The following is a 17,079-nucleotide window of genomic DNA, read 5'->3' as shown; positions in this document are numbered from 1 at the left end:
TCATGATTGGTTGCTCATAAAATCATGTTATATATGTACCTATCCAAGTTTCACTGGAAGAATTGGCAACCAGAAGACCTTCATATTGATATACGCTTTATCCTGCAAGGCTGCAAGTATTATAATCTGTATAGTACATCTCTTTGTTTTTTTTTTTTGCTTCAAATAAATAAAGATAAACCCTAAAACTGCGGTGGCAATAATCACTATTTGTGACGGTGTGAGATATGAGGGAACAGTCCCAGAATGTGTTCGGGCATGAAGTCATGCCGAGTGAGAATTCCAACAATAGGAGGCCTCTGCATGAAACAAAACAGTATGCGTAAATGCCTGATAAAATGGAAAACAAATGGATATGCATAACGGATGACACTCCTAACACATCAAATTTTCAAAATTTTAGGAGAAAAAACTTACTGCCTGTATGAACGATAATTTTTTAGCTATGCATGTATGAAGAGAGTGATATTCTTGGAAAGAGATCTTACCCCTGGAGTCTTTGGCACAACGCATAGGTGCCGAAGTCCAAGCTCCCTGAAGAGGACAGCAGCTTTAGATAGGGACATTGTCTCAACCACCGTGTAGGGTGATGTGTTGGTGATGGGATTGAGATCAACAAACATATCCAATTCCTCTTCATGGATATCCAAATCTGCTAGTTTCAGTCCTTTTCCTGATCCAGCTTTTGAAAAATCAAAGGGTCCAAATCTTTGTAACACTTCTCCTGCCCCAGTTTCCACCCTTTCCTTGGTAAATATCTTCCCCTTGAGCAAAACAAGCAAATGAGACCTCAGTACCAGCCCTACCAGTTCAGGAGCATCTGAGAAGGGGGGTTCATTAATCACCGGAAAACCATTATGACCAGTCAATCTTAGTGCATCAATTATGTTCCCTACTCTCTCCACACCAGAGAAGGAAATCAGAGGTCCTGATATCACGTCCCCTGCTACCAAGTTCCTCATGTAGGGTTCTGCATGGGCTTCCATGAATGGAAGCCCCTTCATCTTGACCATCTGATCATAGACCCCCTTGTTAAAGCAATCAGCTACTGTCTTGGATAGGAGGAGGACTAACATAACCAGAGGCAGCATTAGAAGATCATTAGTCAACTCGAGAAGTATAATGCAGACAGAAACTGTCATTCTCATAGTTCCACCTAGGAAAGATGCTGCCCCGAGAAGGGCAAAGAGACCTCTGTCAAGGTCTGATATTGGACCAAGAAGAGTGCCGACGATCCTTCCATAAGTAGCACCAGCAAGGATAACAGGAATGAAAAGACCAGAAGGAATAGCAATGCCATATGTTACAACTCCAAGGAAGAAAACTGCGGCGAAGAAGACTAAAAGGCTGGATATGTGGAATTCATTTTCTGTGCCGCCACTGAAGAGATTGCGGATGGCGTCATCATTGGTGTTGAGGAAGAGAGAAGCAAGGTCATTGTAGTGACCTGAGGGGCACTGGAAGTTTTTGAAATTGCCAGAGCGGCCGACGGTTGGGCATTCCTCTTGAAGATCCTCAGGACAAGGAATGCAGCTGGCAAACCAAGGTAACCCATAAGAGCAGCATGATGTGAGGATAGATATGATGATAGTGAGGAGAATCTTGAATGGGGCACCGCTCCTGCAATTAGATGGATTAGTGCAATCAGTTCAATTGTGAGCATTGAATTTAGTATATATGAATTCAGAGTGATTCATGACAGCAATGCTTTCGACTAAAAGGAATTTACTTGTTGATAAAGTTGTATGTTCGAAGGGTCATGTTAACAAGATAGTTGAAGAGGGCTCCAAATACTCCGCCAATTAATCCAATAACAATAATAGCTATCAGATCTTGAGTGTTATATGTTGAAACACTTGAACTAACATCAAACATTATCAGTCCTCCCTTGCCAAATAATCCACATTTTCCGCTATGGCAATACTCTATCAAGCCTTTCAATACTACAGCAACAATAGCGGTTGTGAAAAATGTTCTCCACAGAAGTGCACTTCGCCACCTGAGGAAAAAAAAATTGTTATCAAACAATAGAGTTCTGCAGGCTTAAGGATATTCGACTCATTCAATGGAAAGCAGTTGTTGCCAAGAATTCTACTTTTTTTTTTCATTCTTCTCATACTTTCAAGGCAATTATATTTCTCCATTTCTGAACATAGAACATACATGCACCCTAAATACTTAGAACATTGAAGTTTCATAATGCACTTGTATGTTAGAACTTGTTCGAAACAGTTAGGATGGTAAAGCTATTGTTACAAGTGTAACTCAGCCTACTTAAGGTGGCACAACTATTTTGCAGTATGTAATCTTCAAGGAAAAAGCAGCACCAGTTGTTGCCAAACAAAAGAAACATGATCTTTCTTTGGTTCTACATGAATAAGCTACCAGAATTGCCTATTCATAGTTACGACTAGTGATCTTGATACGACGGATTCAATGCAGTCTGAGACAGTGTTAAGCACATGCGTTGATTCACTTCAAACCTATCGTTTTATTCTCAATGTCTGGGTCTTTCCCCCTCTAGATGTGGTGCCTTCCACTCTGCTTAGTCAACACTTTCTCGCAATGTGGAAAGGTAGGATTCAGGTCTTTTATTAAAGGAAAAAAAAGGAATTTCTGTATCTTTACATTATTACCAAGAAACAGCTTCTTCAAGAGCAAAGAGCACGCCTCCAACAGGTGCTCGGAAAGCGGCTGCCACTCCTGCTGCAGATCCACAGGTTATAAGATCTCTTCGATCCCTATCATTTTTAAAGTATCTGAGCCATGTCCATGTGAGATGATACTTGCGAGATCCACCCTGACCTAATAAGTTGGCAATGCAAGCGCCTGTATGTACCATTGGCCCCTCCTTACCTAGTACAAATCCAGCAGAAACTCCAGCAATTGACCCAAATATCTGAAAAACAGAAGTGTTAAGTAAAATTTCCTTCCTATAAATAACTGGTTGTAAGAAGACATGAATTTTTGTTAAACATTTTTATTACTCTTTAGTCTTTACCAACAACCAACAAAATGTTTTCTTTTTCTTAGAAACATGTACAAGACTGGATTTCAACCTGGAAAGTATATATTTTCTTAGGCAGGCAAAGATATTTCTAGATTTCATTCTTTAGTTGATGAAGTCATTGTGTGGTATAGTTAGATTAGAAGTTCAAACTAGAACTTCAAAAAACTCACCTTCACGAAAAGTGTGCTAGGAGCAAGTATGGAGTAAGCATCAACTCCATTGAGATATGCTTTAACTTCAGGTATGCCTGACCCAGCAGCAGCAGGTGCAACATAAGCACAAAGGGTAGCTGCGGCTGCTGCCAAAATTGCATTAATACCACCATAGATGAAAAATGCTGTCAAGTACCTGTATTGAACCATAGTCTTAGAAACATGTCTTGCTCACAATGTGCAATAAGTTATGAAAGCATATTTTTTGGATTCAAATGAGAACTGCAATTTGACAAAAACTAAAGGTTGGTACACAGTTTCATATTGACAAGTTTTTTACACAAGCTTATGGTCCTTTTCTTCTGCAAGTCTTCTGCAACTTGCAGAAGAAAAGGACTTTATACAATCAATTGATGTGTCTGATGATGTTTATTAATCAGAAACTATCCTTCAGAAGCAAGCAGATGTACCTTACTAAAACTATAAAAAAAAATTAGGAATCTGATATAGTGTTTTACCAGAGAACAAAACAGAGTTGCCACTTTGTCAAGAGAAGATGCAATGCAATAAAGTTATCACATTGTTGGTCATCTATAAGGATTTATCACATTTGCTAACCAAAGTCCTTAAGACTTCAGAGGTCCTAATTAAAATAAAGTTATCACATTGTTGGTCATCTATGATGATTTATCACATTTGCTAACCAAAGTCCTTAAGACTTCAGAGGTCCTAAGATCGAGTATAATTGCTCCAAGTTAGGTTTTTATGATATCTTTTAGCAACTTGAGAAGACAATTAGCGAAAAGCATAAAGGGATATACTTATGATTTTCCATTAATGAAAAAAGTGCACAAGTAAAACAGACTATCTAGGATACTGAACTAAGGTTTAAAATCTCGACCCGTGCCGAGTTTTCGATCCTAGACTGAAACGATATGATTTTGGTACCGTATCGTGCCGTGCCGATATGGTTTCGATACTTTTTTATTTATTTATATATATATAGTAATTATTAGATAAATATGTTTATTGTGTATAATTTAAAAATAAATAGAAGATCTAGTTTAATAACGTAGGAGGATATATATAGTTGACCTCACTTAGTAGGATGATAGTTATTGAGCCAAATGAAATGGGATTGCATATGTACTGGTCGATCTTTGTTCTAGTTAACTAGAGCATGATAGTCGACTTGGATATAGATTTTGAGTGAACAAAATATTTTTATTCCAAGTGAAGTTGATTAGTACAGTTGATTAGATAGTTGATTGATTAGAGGGTCATTGGTTTTCTAGTTGACTTGTGATATATTTTTTAATTTTTTAAATAATTAAAAAATAGAATTATTTACAAAATTTTAAAATTATTTCAAATATTTTAAATATTTTTTAAAAATTTTAATTTATTTTTTATTTACAAAAATAATTTAAGGTTTGATTTTGAATAAATTATCAATACAAAATTAAAATTTTTAATTAGAATATTTTTATTTTTTATATTTTAATAAAAAATAATTAAAAATAAAATTTTATATTATAATTATATTAGTTGATTAATATTTTATTTAATTAATTAATAATTATTCATTTATATAATATATAGTTATAATTTATATAGTAATTAATTATTAATTAGAAATTATATATATAATTTAAATAATACATTTTATAAAAAAAACTTATAATTATAATTTATAAAATTTTATTTTATTTTAATATAATAATTTTAATTAAAATCATTATATTAATTAATGAGATAATTTTATTAGGCTTTAATAAAGTCTATTTAAATTACCTCAATTATAGTTGAGAGTTGATTAAGATTTTTAATTTAATTAAATCAAATTCATGTCGGTGCCCTGTTCCATGCCCGTGCGACACCGCATGACGCCTCAGCACCGACGACGCCTCCGGAGGCATCCTACGATTTCGATGACGCCTCCATGGGGTCTTGATGCAGGCTGGTAGGAATCCCTCCGTACGAATCACGAGGGTCTGGCGACGTCTTCATGGGGCCTCGACGCACCGACACAGGAGGTGTGACTGTGCCAGTTTCGGTCCGCGAGCAGGAATGAGATGTTTCACCCGTATCAAATGAAATAGCTTGAGATTTTATTCCTGACATACCGGTTCGAACCCCTAATATTTTCCATATTACAACGAACGGATATCTCTATAATGAATTTTAACTCATGTTATTCTAAGAGCCGAACCCTAACTTGTCGAAGTAGCTGAAGTTGAACTATTAAAGATTATAATTCACAATATTGGCCGGGTCTTTGAACTATTAAAGATTATAAGAACAAATGGCTCGAGGAACCCCTAATATTTTCCCTATTACAAGATAATTTTTAAGTTATTAAGAGGAGTCCAAGTTGAACTATTAAAGATAATTTTCATATGACTTGAATGACATTATCTTCAAAATTAATGGGATATAGTTTATAGGATTACCTGTGCTCAAGCATCAAATCACTAGTCAGCAACAATTTAAATCCAGCAATGTTCTCAACTGCAAGGTTGTTAAAGAATCCGACAAGCCCAGTTGCCAAGCCAATCAAAAGAGCCAGAGTCCACTTGAGTACAATGTACTGAAATATCTGAACCTTTTTCCTTGATCGCCAATCTTCCTTGAAAAGATCGTTTTCCACAATTCTATGCAAAATGTAAATGTTTTTCAAACAAACAAAAAAGAACTATGGCAATAACAAGTTAATTTTATTGAGCATCAAAGTGAGGCTCACAAGAATTCTTTGATGACAGAAATGATTGTTCATGAACAATAATCTTTTGATCCAACATAATTAGAAATTCAGTGAAAGGTTAAAACGTGGAGCATAAACTTATATAAGAACTGGTACGGATGGTCTTAGAACAAAGGATAAACGTGGAAAAACAGATTGTTAAAACAGAATTGGCCTTGCATAATTATTCATTCTGTAGGTCACACCTCTCGCAATGTTGTCAAAAAGCTGGAGAAGATCTTAAATGTGCATGCTGTGAAGTGACTTAAGTAAAAAGTCAAAAACTTACGAGTTATTAAACAGTATTTTGTCTGTCACCGTGTTGTAAGGTGAAAATGGGATATCCAGACACGTTTCACATATGAAATTACATAAGCATAGCAGTTGGATACATTCATCACATAAGTTGACAGAAAGTAAGGGAACAACTAACTAAATACCTAGAAGGATTTTTAAAAAAGAAATATTAAAGCTTCTCCAAACTTTCTCTCTTCTTTTCCTTTTCTTTTCTTTCTCTTACTCCCTTCTTCCTCCCTCATCTTTCTTTTTTACTTTTACTAAGCCTATAATGTAGACGGCACTACCCTATGGTGATGCTTCCTCATGATGGTCTTGTTCTGGAGCATGCTGCCACTGGTGAAGATTGGTTTAAAATGAAAGAATAAAGAAATAAGCATTCCTGATTAAACATATATTTAGGCATCCTTTTCAGCTTTTCTTCAGTCCCCACCGAATAAATTTGACAGATGGACCCAATTGCAATACATATAAGTTCATGCAAGTAATTGCCACAAGTTCATATATCCAAATTCTATTTCGGGCCTAATTCACGTATGAAATAGAATACCCAAACCTTATTCACCATGCACTTCTGAGGTTCATTCAAACTAGATACCACTTTAAAAGGAAAAAAAATAACAATAGAAGTCATTATGGTGCTAGCCATCTAAATGCACTTGGGCACTGCAAAATCGAGTAGAAAACAGTATTCTTGAATTTGCAAGCATAGCAAAAACATGACAAAAATTGCAGTATACATGCCACGCAAAAGTAAACCACGTATTTATCTGAATTAAGAAAAACTTACTCGTAGTCCAAGCTCTCAATAGGGCAGACGTTGGCACCAACGATGGCTAGCTGTGAGGTGGTGTTCCCGGTGCGTTTCCTAAGCAGAGGCTCGCCTGCACTCCATCCTTCCTCTTTCCCATTCAATCCTGATCCATATCTTTCTACTGCCCTCCATGCTCCCTCCATGCTCTCTATGTCATTGCTCCCTTCCTGGTGCTCCATGGCTTCTCCCTGTAGTACTAACAACAAGATTAAGTTAAACAGAGTGCATACAAATAGTTTGTTATTTGAGTTGCAATTAGCTAGAAAATTCATCCTCAAAGCAGACTGAAATAGATGTGGGCAAGCGGTTGGGCTGGAATTGGACGTACGTCGTAGATAGTTGGGTGAGATGCTGGGTCGAATTAAATTAGACTCCAGCTACAAATCTCCATTGGAAGACATGGATCGGAACTGGAACTGGAGCTGCGAGACCAACTTATTGTTTACCTTTAAAGCTGATAGGTATGAAACGTACTACTCGACTCCCAAGAAGGTGTCTGATGCAGAGGCGGTCGGACCGTGTAATTTGCAAGGAACAAGAAAAACAGCAAGCCAGAAAAGATGCATATGATATGAGTCAAACTACTGCGAGGTTAAACTCTATTTTTTGATTTATTGCACAATCATGTAATTCTAAGACTTTAAGGCATGCATTATTTCGGTAAAGTATTATTTTATTTAAGATGCGTGTTTGCATTTGCTATCTGTTCCGCATGTTAAGATGCGTTTTGTATTGCCTCTCGTGCAAGTTATGAACTTAAATGATACAAATTTGAAACACGTCTTTCTACGTGTGTACTGATTCGACTTTGGTATTCCTTCACGGCAACACGATAAGACAAAGACATTTTTACATGGTAAAGAAATATTTAGTGCATGGAAACCTAATAAGAATGAGGGAAAATTGAAGTTTCTAATTCGGATACTGCACTATTCTTTCTTCATAATTTTTCATGGAATAATTTTTTCTATATTCCAACAAATAAGTATTCTCAATCTATTCCATCATTCAAAATAAAATATTTATTTGGCTATGCCAAAAAGTTTAATTGATTTGGGCACATTGAGTCCCATAAAAGTGGGCTAAGTGGTCAAAGTGGGTCAAGCTTGTCGATGGCTCTAGGTGGGTAGGTTGGTTCGACTGAATCAAATAGGGTTTGTTAGGTTGGTTGAGCCATGTGGACCAGCCAGCTTGAGAAGGTTGAACAAGTCGATCGGTTTGGCCCAGTTAATCACTTTGGATGAGTTGGTCAAACTAGTTGAGTTGGACCGGTCAAATTATTCAATTGAGTTATTAATTTAAGGTTTAGGGTTTAAGGATAGGTCAGAGATAATAGGCAATTAACTAGTTGCACTAGATGGAGAAATTAAGCATTTTGAAGTGGTCAATAGAGATATACAAGTAAGCAAATTATGAGTTGATAGGTTATTTATAAAGGAATTCATTTCTTATCATAAAAAATATACCTTACGTTTACTTATAACATTCCTTCTAACCATAGTTATTTTGTATCTATACTAAAATATTCCTAACTGTAGTTATTCTATATTCATTCTATTTTATGAACCAAAATAAAATGAATCACGCAAGCGAAATGAATTAGTGAACTAATCAGACAAAAGGATAGAACAAGGAGGAGGTATGGGTTGAGCATACCATACAAACAGTAGGGCAAAAGTCAAATGAATTAAGTCGAGTTGTGCTCAAGTCTAGCAGGACAGCTGTGACTAGTGGACTGAACGGGCTGAGTAACCAAAACCAGCTAGGTTTCATCGAGTGCTAGATGGCCCGAGCCGGGTTGGATCACGGCCAATTGATTAGCAGTGGAAACTAAAGTTAAAAACACAAACTCCAATGATATTTTTGTATTGTCTAGTTGTCTAACCCTCCTCCATAATTTCTTCCAGCACATTGCTTGCGCGTTCTGTGAATTGTATATATGCAACTGTCGTAGCCGCGTACGACACTTAGACACGTGGTATAGAAGATGCTGGTAAGCTTTCTTTTACTTTGGCATACTTGCCCTGTTCCTTTCTAATGTCCATCCTATTTGGTTGTATGTGTTGGATAATATTCCACAATCCGAGAGATATTTGATAGAGTTACGGGGAAGCTACTCGGTCTTATCTGTTGAGATGAGTTGAGCTGATAATCTCAAATTGTTAGGCTGAGCTAGTAAGGCTGATCTATTGGGTTGTTTGAGTCCGAGTGGGAGTCGCTAGTCGAATGTCGAGTGCTATCGAGTAATCTTGAGTGCCACAAGATCCGAGCGGTATGAGTGCTTCCCAAGCCTGAGTGGGAAGTCAAGTGTTGCCTAAGCGGGTTGTCGAGTGATCTCAAGTGGGTTGCTGAGTGTCGAGTAGGGATGTCGAGAGCTCCCGTTGAGTGTAAAGTTGAGATGCCGAGTGCCGAGTCGGAGGTCAAATCCCTTGACTGCCGAGCTACCAAGTCGGTCGAACTGTCGAGGCCTACATTTCACATAGTTTTTTTAAAACAAATTCGTCCCCTTCGACAGTGCTTCGAGGACATGTTGGATGGTTGCTTCCCAAGATCCCTTCGACAGTGCTTCGAGGACATGTTTGATGGTTGCTTCCCAAGATACAACGACAGACCACAACCACCACAAAGCATGGGTCGATCACGATAAACTAAGCTTATACTCATATGCTATCACAGGTAAAGTTGTCAAGCGGAGTGCGACGGAAAGAAATAAAATGAGGGGGACGAGGGTGGTTGATTCGCTTGGACAAATTTTGCCCCGATCAATCCGATATTCAACACGCGTAGGTCATGCTCGGACACAAGTCAATTTAGTTCAGTGCAACTTGGGCCCTAGATTTGCACTCCTTGTAGGCGCGCGCATGAGAAAGAGTTTGTTTCCATACATATGTTTACAACTTCAATGCTTATAATATATTATAAGCCAATCATAATGCCTTATAATACATTATAAGTCATATAATGTCTTAAAACTTTCAATGTGAGACTAAAAATTCTCATTCATAATAAAGTCTTTTCCATCCACCTCTTCTTATTTTTCATTTAAATTTTCAACAATATTTGTCACTAGGGATGACAATGGATCAAATTTGGATCAGATTTCATATCCTTCGTCCCCGTCCCTATTTATTATATTCATCCTCATCTCCATCGGATATTCAACTTTCATCCCTATCCTCGTACTTATTGGAGGATCGAATATTCATCCTCATCCTCGTACTCATGAGAGGATCCTGCATCCTCTATACTAATAATTTTTTTTCATTCCATTCCACTATCAACTTGTTTTTCATTTAATAACCAACTTTAAGTGTCAAACAACACCACTGTGGTGTTGTTCTTTCAAATCTAGCACTACTATTATGCTGATTTCAAAAAATCAATACTACAATGATGCTAGATTTTAAAGAACAACACCATTTATATATAATATATTATTTAATCGAGTATTTGGATCATATATGAATAATTTTACCAAATCGGCCTTCATATTCAGATCCGAAAATTATCGTACCTCCTCCATGTTTTACCAAAAAAATGTTCCATAACCTCCTCTATTCAGGTCGGATATTGAATCTTCCATCAGCTTTGGGTGAAAATTATCATCCCTATTTGTCACTTGAAAGCAGCAAAACTAAGAAAGAGAAGAGTATGGGAAAAACAAAGAAGGAATACTTCTTAAGGAGACGTTAATGTTCCATCGCGATGTAACTTTGCAAAAACAGATCAAGGTTGCGAATTAGATTGGGCAGGTGAAACAAACATTGACAAAATCGATCGGAGAGGAATGGTTGTTCTTTTATCCAATTAGGGTTGAGTAAACAAAAGAAACTTTGCTACAATGAACTCTCCGTAAATGGCGATCTCAAGGTTGCGAACAAACTGAGAAAAAGGAAGCCAAAAAACATCTCACGCAATCTGGATCGAAATCGATAATATAAGCAGAGTAAAAAACATTTAGAAAAAAGAGGCAATACCTCGATCTACTCCGCCTGAAGCTCGATTCGATCCACCTCGGCTCACGATCGGATCAGTTCATCGTCGGATAAAAGAATCCGCAGGAAGCAATCAGTTGCTCTCCGGAAATCGATCTCGATCTTGTCCTCTCATTTCGAACTTTTCCGTGATCGAAGAGGCGAAAGCGGATCGCTCACGGGGTTTCACACTCTCGGAACAGAGAAAAGGAAAGACAGTGAAATGGATGGGACTGGTTTAAATAGGAAACGTCGCGAGGAGCGGAGATGAATAACCGCCGTTTGATCTTGATCGAACGATTGTTCATTATCAAAGGAGGCGCTGCCCGCTGCGTGATTTGGGGCGTGAACCACGCAAAAAGTGGTTAAATTCCTTTAGAATTTTAAAAATTATTTAATAACAATTTTTAAAAAATATGATTTTAAATGATTAAATGGAAATTGTATCATCAACTTCTTTGAGCTTATCATCTATATTTTATCCCCGGGGCAATGTTGTAACGGTAAAATATTCGAGTTGTGATTAGAGACTCACGATTCGATCTCCAAAGTGTATTTGTAGGAATTTTCTTTCAAATGGGGAACGCAATCAAAAGATGCTGTGGGTATCTGGATTGGTCGTCATATGCGCTTCCCGCCGTATGCACTTTCCGATTTATCTTGGTAGTCAGTGGGAAATTTCCGTGGGATCGGATCGGTCACCCCTAAGGATTGAGTCAATGAGACTGATTGACTGAGATTTATTATTTTTTTATCATCTATATTTATATTTCAGAAATTATATTATTGATTTATTATTTTTAAAAGTTGATTCTAATAATGCGCAGTTCAAACTCAGTGGAAGAATGAGACATCTCGCAGAATCCCGGGAGATGCCCAACTCGTTCGCAAGCAATTTCGGCAATGAGGAGATGAAGAGCGGCGGGAAGCAGAGAGATTCTCATCGCCGGCGATATTCTAGGGCGACAGGTATCCGGAAAACCCTCCGCTGCTTCCGTTTGATTCCTCCGTTTGTTTCCAGGTTGCCAACATTTCTTTTTTTAGTCAATTTGTGAACAAAACAAACTAATTTCGAAGCTAGTTGTGTTATTCTTTTGCCGTATCCAAATTCGATCATCGTCTCCGCCTTTCCCTCTGCTCTGCTCATGGCGGAATGAAGAATATCGACTGCCAGCGGTAGGGGAAGCTCCACCGCTAGACGAGCGAACGTCAAATTATCCTAGGCATCCCCCGTTCTTCCTTTTTGCTCCTCGTGATTCCCTTGTCTAGGTTTGATTATTGTTGCGGCTCTCACGACAACCCCCTAGGGTTCTGTTCTCGATCGTCTATCTTTTGTGTCTAATCTCATAAAGGCAGTAGCTTTTTGCTAGGGCTTTCGAGATTGTTGAGATCGTTGAATTTATTCTTCCGGGGACGAGCATTCGTCCTCTATGTCAAGGCATTGTTGATTGAAGAGAGCTATTCCGTAGCAAAAGTATGAATTTTTGTGGCGCATGCTTTGAGATTTGGGGGCAACCATGCTTGCTCGGTCCATTAGATGTTTTTCCCTTCTTCCTGAGTAGGAGTTAGAAACCCAGTTTTTAGGTCGATCTGGATGACACCATACTGTGCGTTATTGACTTGCTGCGTATGAAAAGAATATAAAGGCTCTGATATTGTTTCTTCTTATGGGCTGCCTTTGTTCCAAGGGCTTGCTCGATGAGGATGGTGTGCCGGATCAATCTAAGTCCTTGAGCCGTATTGTCACATTCTCGCAGAAAGACGAGGTTGTGGCTGCCATCATTACTGCAACACTTAGTGGAAACCATGGCAGTTCTAGATTTTCATCCAAGAGACATGAGAATTCAGACACCAGCTCCTCTGGCTCCTCAGAGGATGAGGAGGAGGATTCCACAGTCGCGCAGAGGACCAGCCATGTTGGAGCACACAAGAGACGAGCCACTGTGGACGTTGGAGCACAAAAAAATGGCTCCAGTGTTAGGGGTTCTTCTCACAATATCGAAGATGATTTGGGTAGTGTGCCCAATGGGCTTGCAGGGGAGCAAGTTGCAGCTGGTTGGCCTTCTTGGCTTACAGATGTTGCTGGGGAAGCAATAAACGGGTGGCTACCCAGGAGAGGTGACTCATTTGAGAAATTAGATAAGGTTTATCTTTTTTCCCCTTCACATACACTTTTGAATGATCCAATTTCTTCCGTAGGTTGAATTTGTTTTTTCACTGTCACTATTGTAGCTCCTACATAATTCATGTCATCAATTTGATACTATGAATATGATGATTATAACAGGGTCAATCGCTAACCATTATGATTATCTAAAACCAGATTTTTTTTTTTAACAAGAAAAGGTTCTATTCGTTGATACTGCATATCAATCATTGATGCTTAGTATGATGTCGTTAGAAGTAGACAAAAGTTGTATACAGTTTATTCTGCTCTTTCAAGACTGTAAGTACTTGGATGATCATTGTTGAATTATTCTATTTCAGATTGGAGAAGGAACTTATAGTCATGTCTTTAGAGCCCGTGATCGTGAGACTGGTAAAATAGTTGCTCTCAAGAAAGTGAGATTTGTTAATATGGATCCTGAAAGTGTTCGCTTTATGGCAAGGGAAATTCATATTCTCCGCAGACTTGATCATCCAAATGTCATAAAGCTTGAAGGAATAATCACGTCACGGATGTCATGCAACTTGTATCTCATATTTGAATATATGGAGCATGATCTAGCTGGACTTGCAGCAAGATCTAGTGTCAGATTCACTGAGCCACAGGTAGTTTGATATTGGTAGATTTCAGCTGTTATAGCTGTTCATGGAAAATTTATCCTCTGATTAGTGTGATATCAACTTCAGGTGAAGTGTTACGTGAAACAGCTGCTTGAAGGCCTTGATCACTGTCATAGTCGTGGGGTCTTGCATCGAGATATAAAGGGCTCAAATTTATTAATTGACAATAGCGGCATACTCAAAATAGCAGATTTTGGCCTTGCAACATTATTCACTGTTGACCAAAATCAACAGTTAACAAGTCGCGTAGTAACCTTGTGGTATAGGCCTCCTGAGCTTTTGCTTGGTGCTACAGAGTATGGCGCTGCTGTTGATTTGTGGAGCTCTGGCTGCATTCTTGCAGAATTATTTGCTGGGAGGCCCATCATGCCTGGAAGAACTGAGGTATGTTTAGTTTCTTCGAAAATTTTCAAGGGTGAGATACTGAGTTAGGAAAATGGAAAGAAAAATTGAATTTCTTTTTTCATTTCTCATTTAAATTGTTGATGGCTGCACCATTTTTAGGTGGAACAACTGCATAAGATCTTCAAGCTCTGTGGTTCACCTTCAGAAGGGTACTGGGAGAAATCAAAGCTGCCCCATGCGACCATATTCAAACCTCAGCATCAGTATAGACGTTGTCTCGCTGAGACCTTCAAAGACTTCCCACCTTCAGCTTTATCTCTCCTTGATTATCTTCTTGCAATAGAACCAGAGAAAAGGGGAACTGCTGCCTCGGCCCTCCAAAGTGAGGTATATGAACTTCTTTTATGTGCAAACTTAGGATGTTATAATTTATTAGATTTGTCATACATTTTCTATGCTAAAAAGATCATAATTTAGCAGTTTGTTTTTTTAGTGGCACTACACTATGCTTTCCCTCCTGATACCCCATTCAAAATTCTCGCAACTTACTTTTCAGTTCTTCACAACCATGCCATTTGCCTGTGATCCTTCAAGTTTGCCTAAATATCCTCCAAGTAAAGAGTATGATGCCAAACTTCAGGACGAGGCTAGGAGGTATGCAGTCTTATACATCTCCCTTACATAATAAGAGCTCCTCTGTTTGTGTCAAATAAAAGTTGTGAAATTACAGGCATTACTTGTTCATGAATTTTGCAGGCTGAGAGAAGCTGCCAGGGGCCGAGCATCTGAATCAGTCAGGCCACAGAATAGGGTTTCCAGAGCAATGCCAGCGCAAGAACGGCAGGTAATATGAACATTGCTATGCTCTTTTGGTTTAAAGAAATGCTAAATTGGTGCACTATGCTTGTCAAGGACAATCAGAGAATGTAGTTAACACTTCTCCTTTTTGTGTAGAATCCACATGGATATCTCAATACGAAAAGCATCAGCAAGAAGTACGAAGAACAGGATGATGCTGCCTCTGGAGGACAGTCACAAAATGTCTTCTCTCATTCTGGCATGCACCCTAATGCATTTGGTTCTACTTTGTCTGGGAGGAAACAAGAACAAGCCCGGCACGCTCCAAGTCGGACATATTCCTCAATGAGGGTGCCAAACGGCCCTCAGTTAAGGCCTCAGACGTCATATCGGCCTCACCTAGGCGGTGCCGATTTCGCAGACATCTCAGGTTCATTCGCCGCGAGAGGCAATGCTGGCTCCAGACACAATCAACTTGATGGAGGTCGGCATACTGAACATAAGAAAAACGACATAGTCATAGCCAAGGAACCAGCACAAGTATGACTGAAACTTGTATGTCTGTTGGTTGATGATGGCTTTAGCTCTTCTAATGGCTTGAAATGAACATTGCAGGCATATGGACATAGAGTAAGAAGAATTCACTACTCGGGCCCGTTGATGCCGCCGGGCGGAAACATGGAAGACATGCTCAAAGAGCACGAAAAGCAGATCCAACAGGCTGTTCGCAAATCGCGGAAGAACTTCTGAGGAGCAGCTCCATGAAACATCCTTGCTGTTCCATCATAGACTAAAACATTGGCATTGTAGTAGATTTCAATCTTTAGTTGTCGACCTCGATACACATGTACATCATCCTAGAAAGTAATCCTTGCACCTCTAAGAATCTCTTGTCGTGTATCTTCAGTTGCTGCACGTATTTGGGTTAGTGACAGAGCTGGCCTTGGGGTGGTCAAGGTGGGGCTGTCGCAAAGGGCCCCACCTCGGGTGGGCTCCAATTTTTTTTAAGTATTTTTTTTTGATTTTTTTTAGTAAAGTCTAACAAAAATAAATTGGAGTTTTTTTTCCTCACAATCATTTACTCTCTCTCAGTCTCTCTGTAAGTTAAAAAAATCTCTAAAATCTCTCAAATCATCACCGTTGCTTCAAGCTATTGGTTATTGCAAATTAAAAATTGATCACGGTTTTAAATAGAGCTTAGCTTGGGTGATGTTTTAGTTTTAGTATCAAAATTGCATAGAAATCCTTGCCTCCAAGCTTATCTGTCGCCTTCATCATGCGTCTCTGTTGTGCATACTAAAAAAAAATGATAAATCTCAATCAGTCTCATAGACTCAATCCCCGAGGATGATCGGCCTGGTCCCACATCTGTTGTGCATACTATCTCGTTCGTTGTTGTTGATCGTTGTGCAATCTAGGTATGTGTGTTTTACGAGATTTTGGATTAATTTCCTCCTTTAGGCAGTGAAATTCCGAGTGTATTTCGCAAGATGAGAAAAATTCAAGCTTGTTTTCAAAAAAATATTCCATCATGTTGTTCAATCATTATAATTATTCAAACTATCTTTGAGTACTATTCAGTACTATTATTCTCATCTAAATATTCTATCTAAATTTTGAGTTGGATGGATGCATTGTAGTAGTTACGATTTGTAATTATTATACATGTTGTAGTAGTTATAATTTTATAATTTTTATAATTGTAAAAAAGTTGATGTACTCTTCTTATTCATCTTGGTGAAATATATACGGGAGTACATGAGTATTATTAGGCTACAAATAAAATTATTATTTATATTCTAATAATAAAAGATTATATAGAAATTATTTTCCTAATCTAACAATAATGTATACTTTTCTTCTGCAAATAATATATTAAATATTCAATTTGTATGAATTCATATAGTTATGATTTCATAGTTGCTATAACATGAATGAATAGTAGCAACTACGAAATCATAGCTGCTACAACGTGAATTTTTATTATTCACATTGTAGCAACTATGAAATCGTAACTGCTACAATATAAATTTCTACCAACGTTGAGCAACTATGAAATCGTAGCTGTTACACATCTTGTAACAACTGTAATTTCATAATTACTGCAACACATCCGACTAATTTAAAAATTAGATAAAAAATTTAAATAGGATATAATA

General features: G+C 38.0%; 2 protein-coding genes across 4 annotated transcripts; one reads left to right on the top strand and one right to left on the bottom strand.

Annotated features, from left to right (window-relative positions):
- Positions 1–10: 10 nt before the first annotated feature.
- On the bottom strand, positions 11–11,182 carry LOC141836730 (chloride channel protein CLC-c-like). Of its 3 annotated transcripts, XM_074724247.1 has the most exons (9): positions 10,994–11,182; positions 7,345–7,438; positions 6,993–7,204; positions 5,616–5,816; positions 3,181–3,358; positions 2,637–2,899; positions 1,730–1,999; positions 489–1,620; positions 11–299 (listed from the first exon to the last, which is right to left on the bottom strand). In XM_074724247.1, the coding sequence occupies exons 3-9, from the start codon at positions 7,193–7,195 to the stop codon at positions 207–209; spliced, it is 2,340 nt and encodes a 779-aa protein (XP_074580348.1). In that variant the 5' UTR covers positions 7,196–7,204; positions 7,345–7,438; positions 10,994–11,182; the 3' UTR covers positions 11–206. The 3 variants fall into 3 exon arrangements, with proteins under 3 accessions (XP_074580348.1, XP_074580347.1, XP_074580346.1); XM_074724246.1 differs by lacking the exon at positions 7,345–7,438 and having other exon boundaries at positions 6,993–7,212; XM_074724245.1 differs by lacking the exon at positions 7,345–7,438.
- A 1,475-nt stretch (positions 11,183–12,657) lies between these two features.
- LOC141835735 (putative serine/threonine-protein kinase At1g54610) lies at positions 12,658–15,670 on the top strand. Its single transcript, XM_074723107.1, has 8 exons — positions 12,658–13,134; positions 13,478–13,762; positions 13,844–14,161; positions 14,282–14,509; positions 14,679–14,776; positions 14,885–14,966; positions 15,077–15,460; positions 15,536–15,670. Exons 1-8 carry the CDS (start codon positions 12,658–12,660, stop codon positions 15,668–15,670), a joined length of 2,007 nt encoding a protein of 668 aa, XP_074579208.1.
- The last annotated feature ends 1,409 nt before the right edge of the window (positions 15,671–17,079 follow it).

This window comes from Curcuma longa, chromosome 10, assembly GCF_044706935.1.
Source record: "Curcuma longa cultivar G26 ecotype Majalengka, Jawa Barat chromosome 10, ITB_CL_G26_1.1, whole genome shotgun sequence".
Classification (NCBI taxonomy): domain Eukaryota; kingdom Viridiplantae; phylum Streptophyta; class Magnoliopsida; order Zingiberales; family Zingiberaceae; genus Curcuma; species Curcuma longa.
Note: the sequence above shows the minus strand (reverse complement) of the source record. Positions and strands in the feature narration are given on the sequence as shown.

What these genes read in the sequence shown, in the direction of transcription:
- LOC141836730 (XM_074724247.1), bottom strand. Translation starts at nt 7,195, where the DNA reads ATGGAGCACCAGGAAGGGAGCAATGACATAGAGAGCATGGAGGGAGCA. An exon ending in ATTGAGAGCTTGGACTACGA is followed by an intron (nt 5,817 to 6,992) that starts GTAAGTTTTTCT and finishes CATTTTGCATAG; the next exon opens with AATTGTGGAAAACGATCTTT. An exon ending in CTTGAAGAAGCTGTTTCTTG is followed by an intron (nt 2,000 to 2,636) that starts GTAATAATGTAA and finishes TTTTTTCCTCAG; the next exon opens with GTGGCGAAGTGCACTTCTGT.
- LOC141835735 (XM_074723107.1), top strand. Translation starts at nt 12,658, where the DNA reads ATGGGCTGCCTTTGTTCCAAGGGCTTGCTCGATGAGGATGGTGTGCCG. An exon ending in CCTCGGCCCTCCAAAGTGAG is followed by an intron (nt 14,510 to 14,678) that starts GTATATGAACTT and finishes CTTACTTTTCAG; the next exon opens with TTCTTCACAACCATGCCATT. An exon ending in TAGCCAAGGAACCAGCACAA is followed by an intron (nt 15,461 to 15,535) that starts GTATGACTGAAA and finishes TGAACATTGCAG; the next exon opens with GCATATGGACATAGAGTAAG.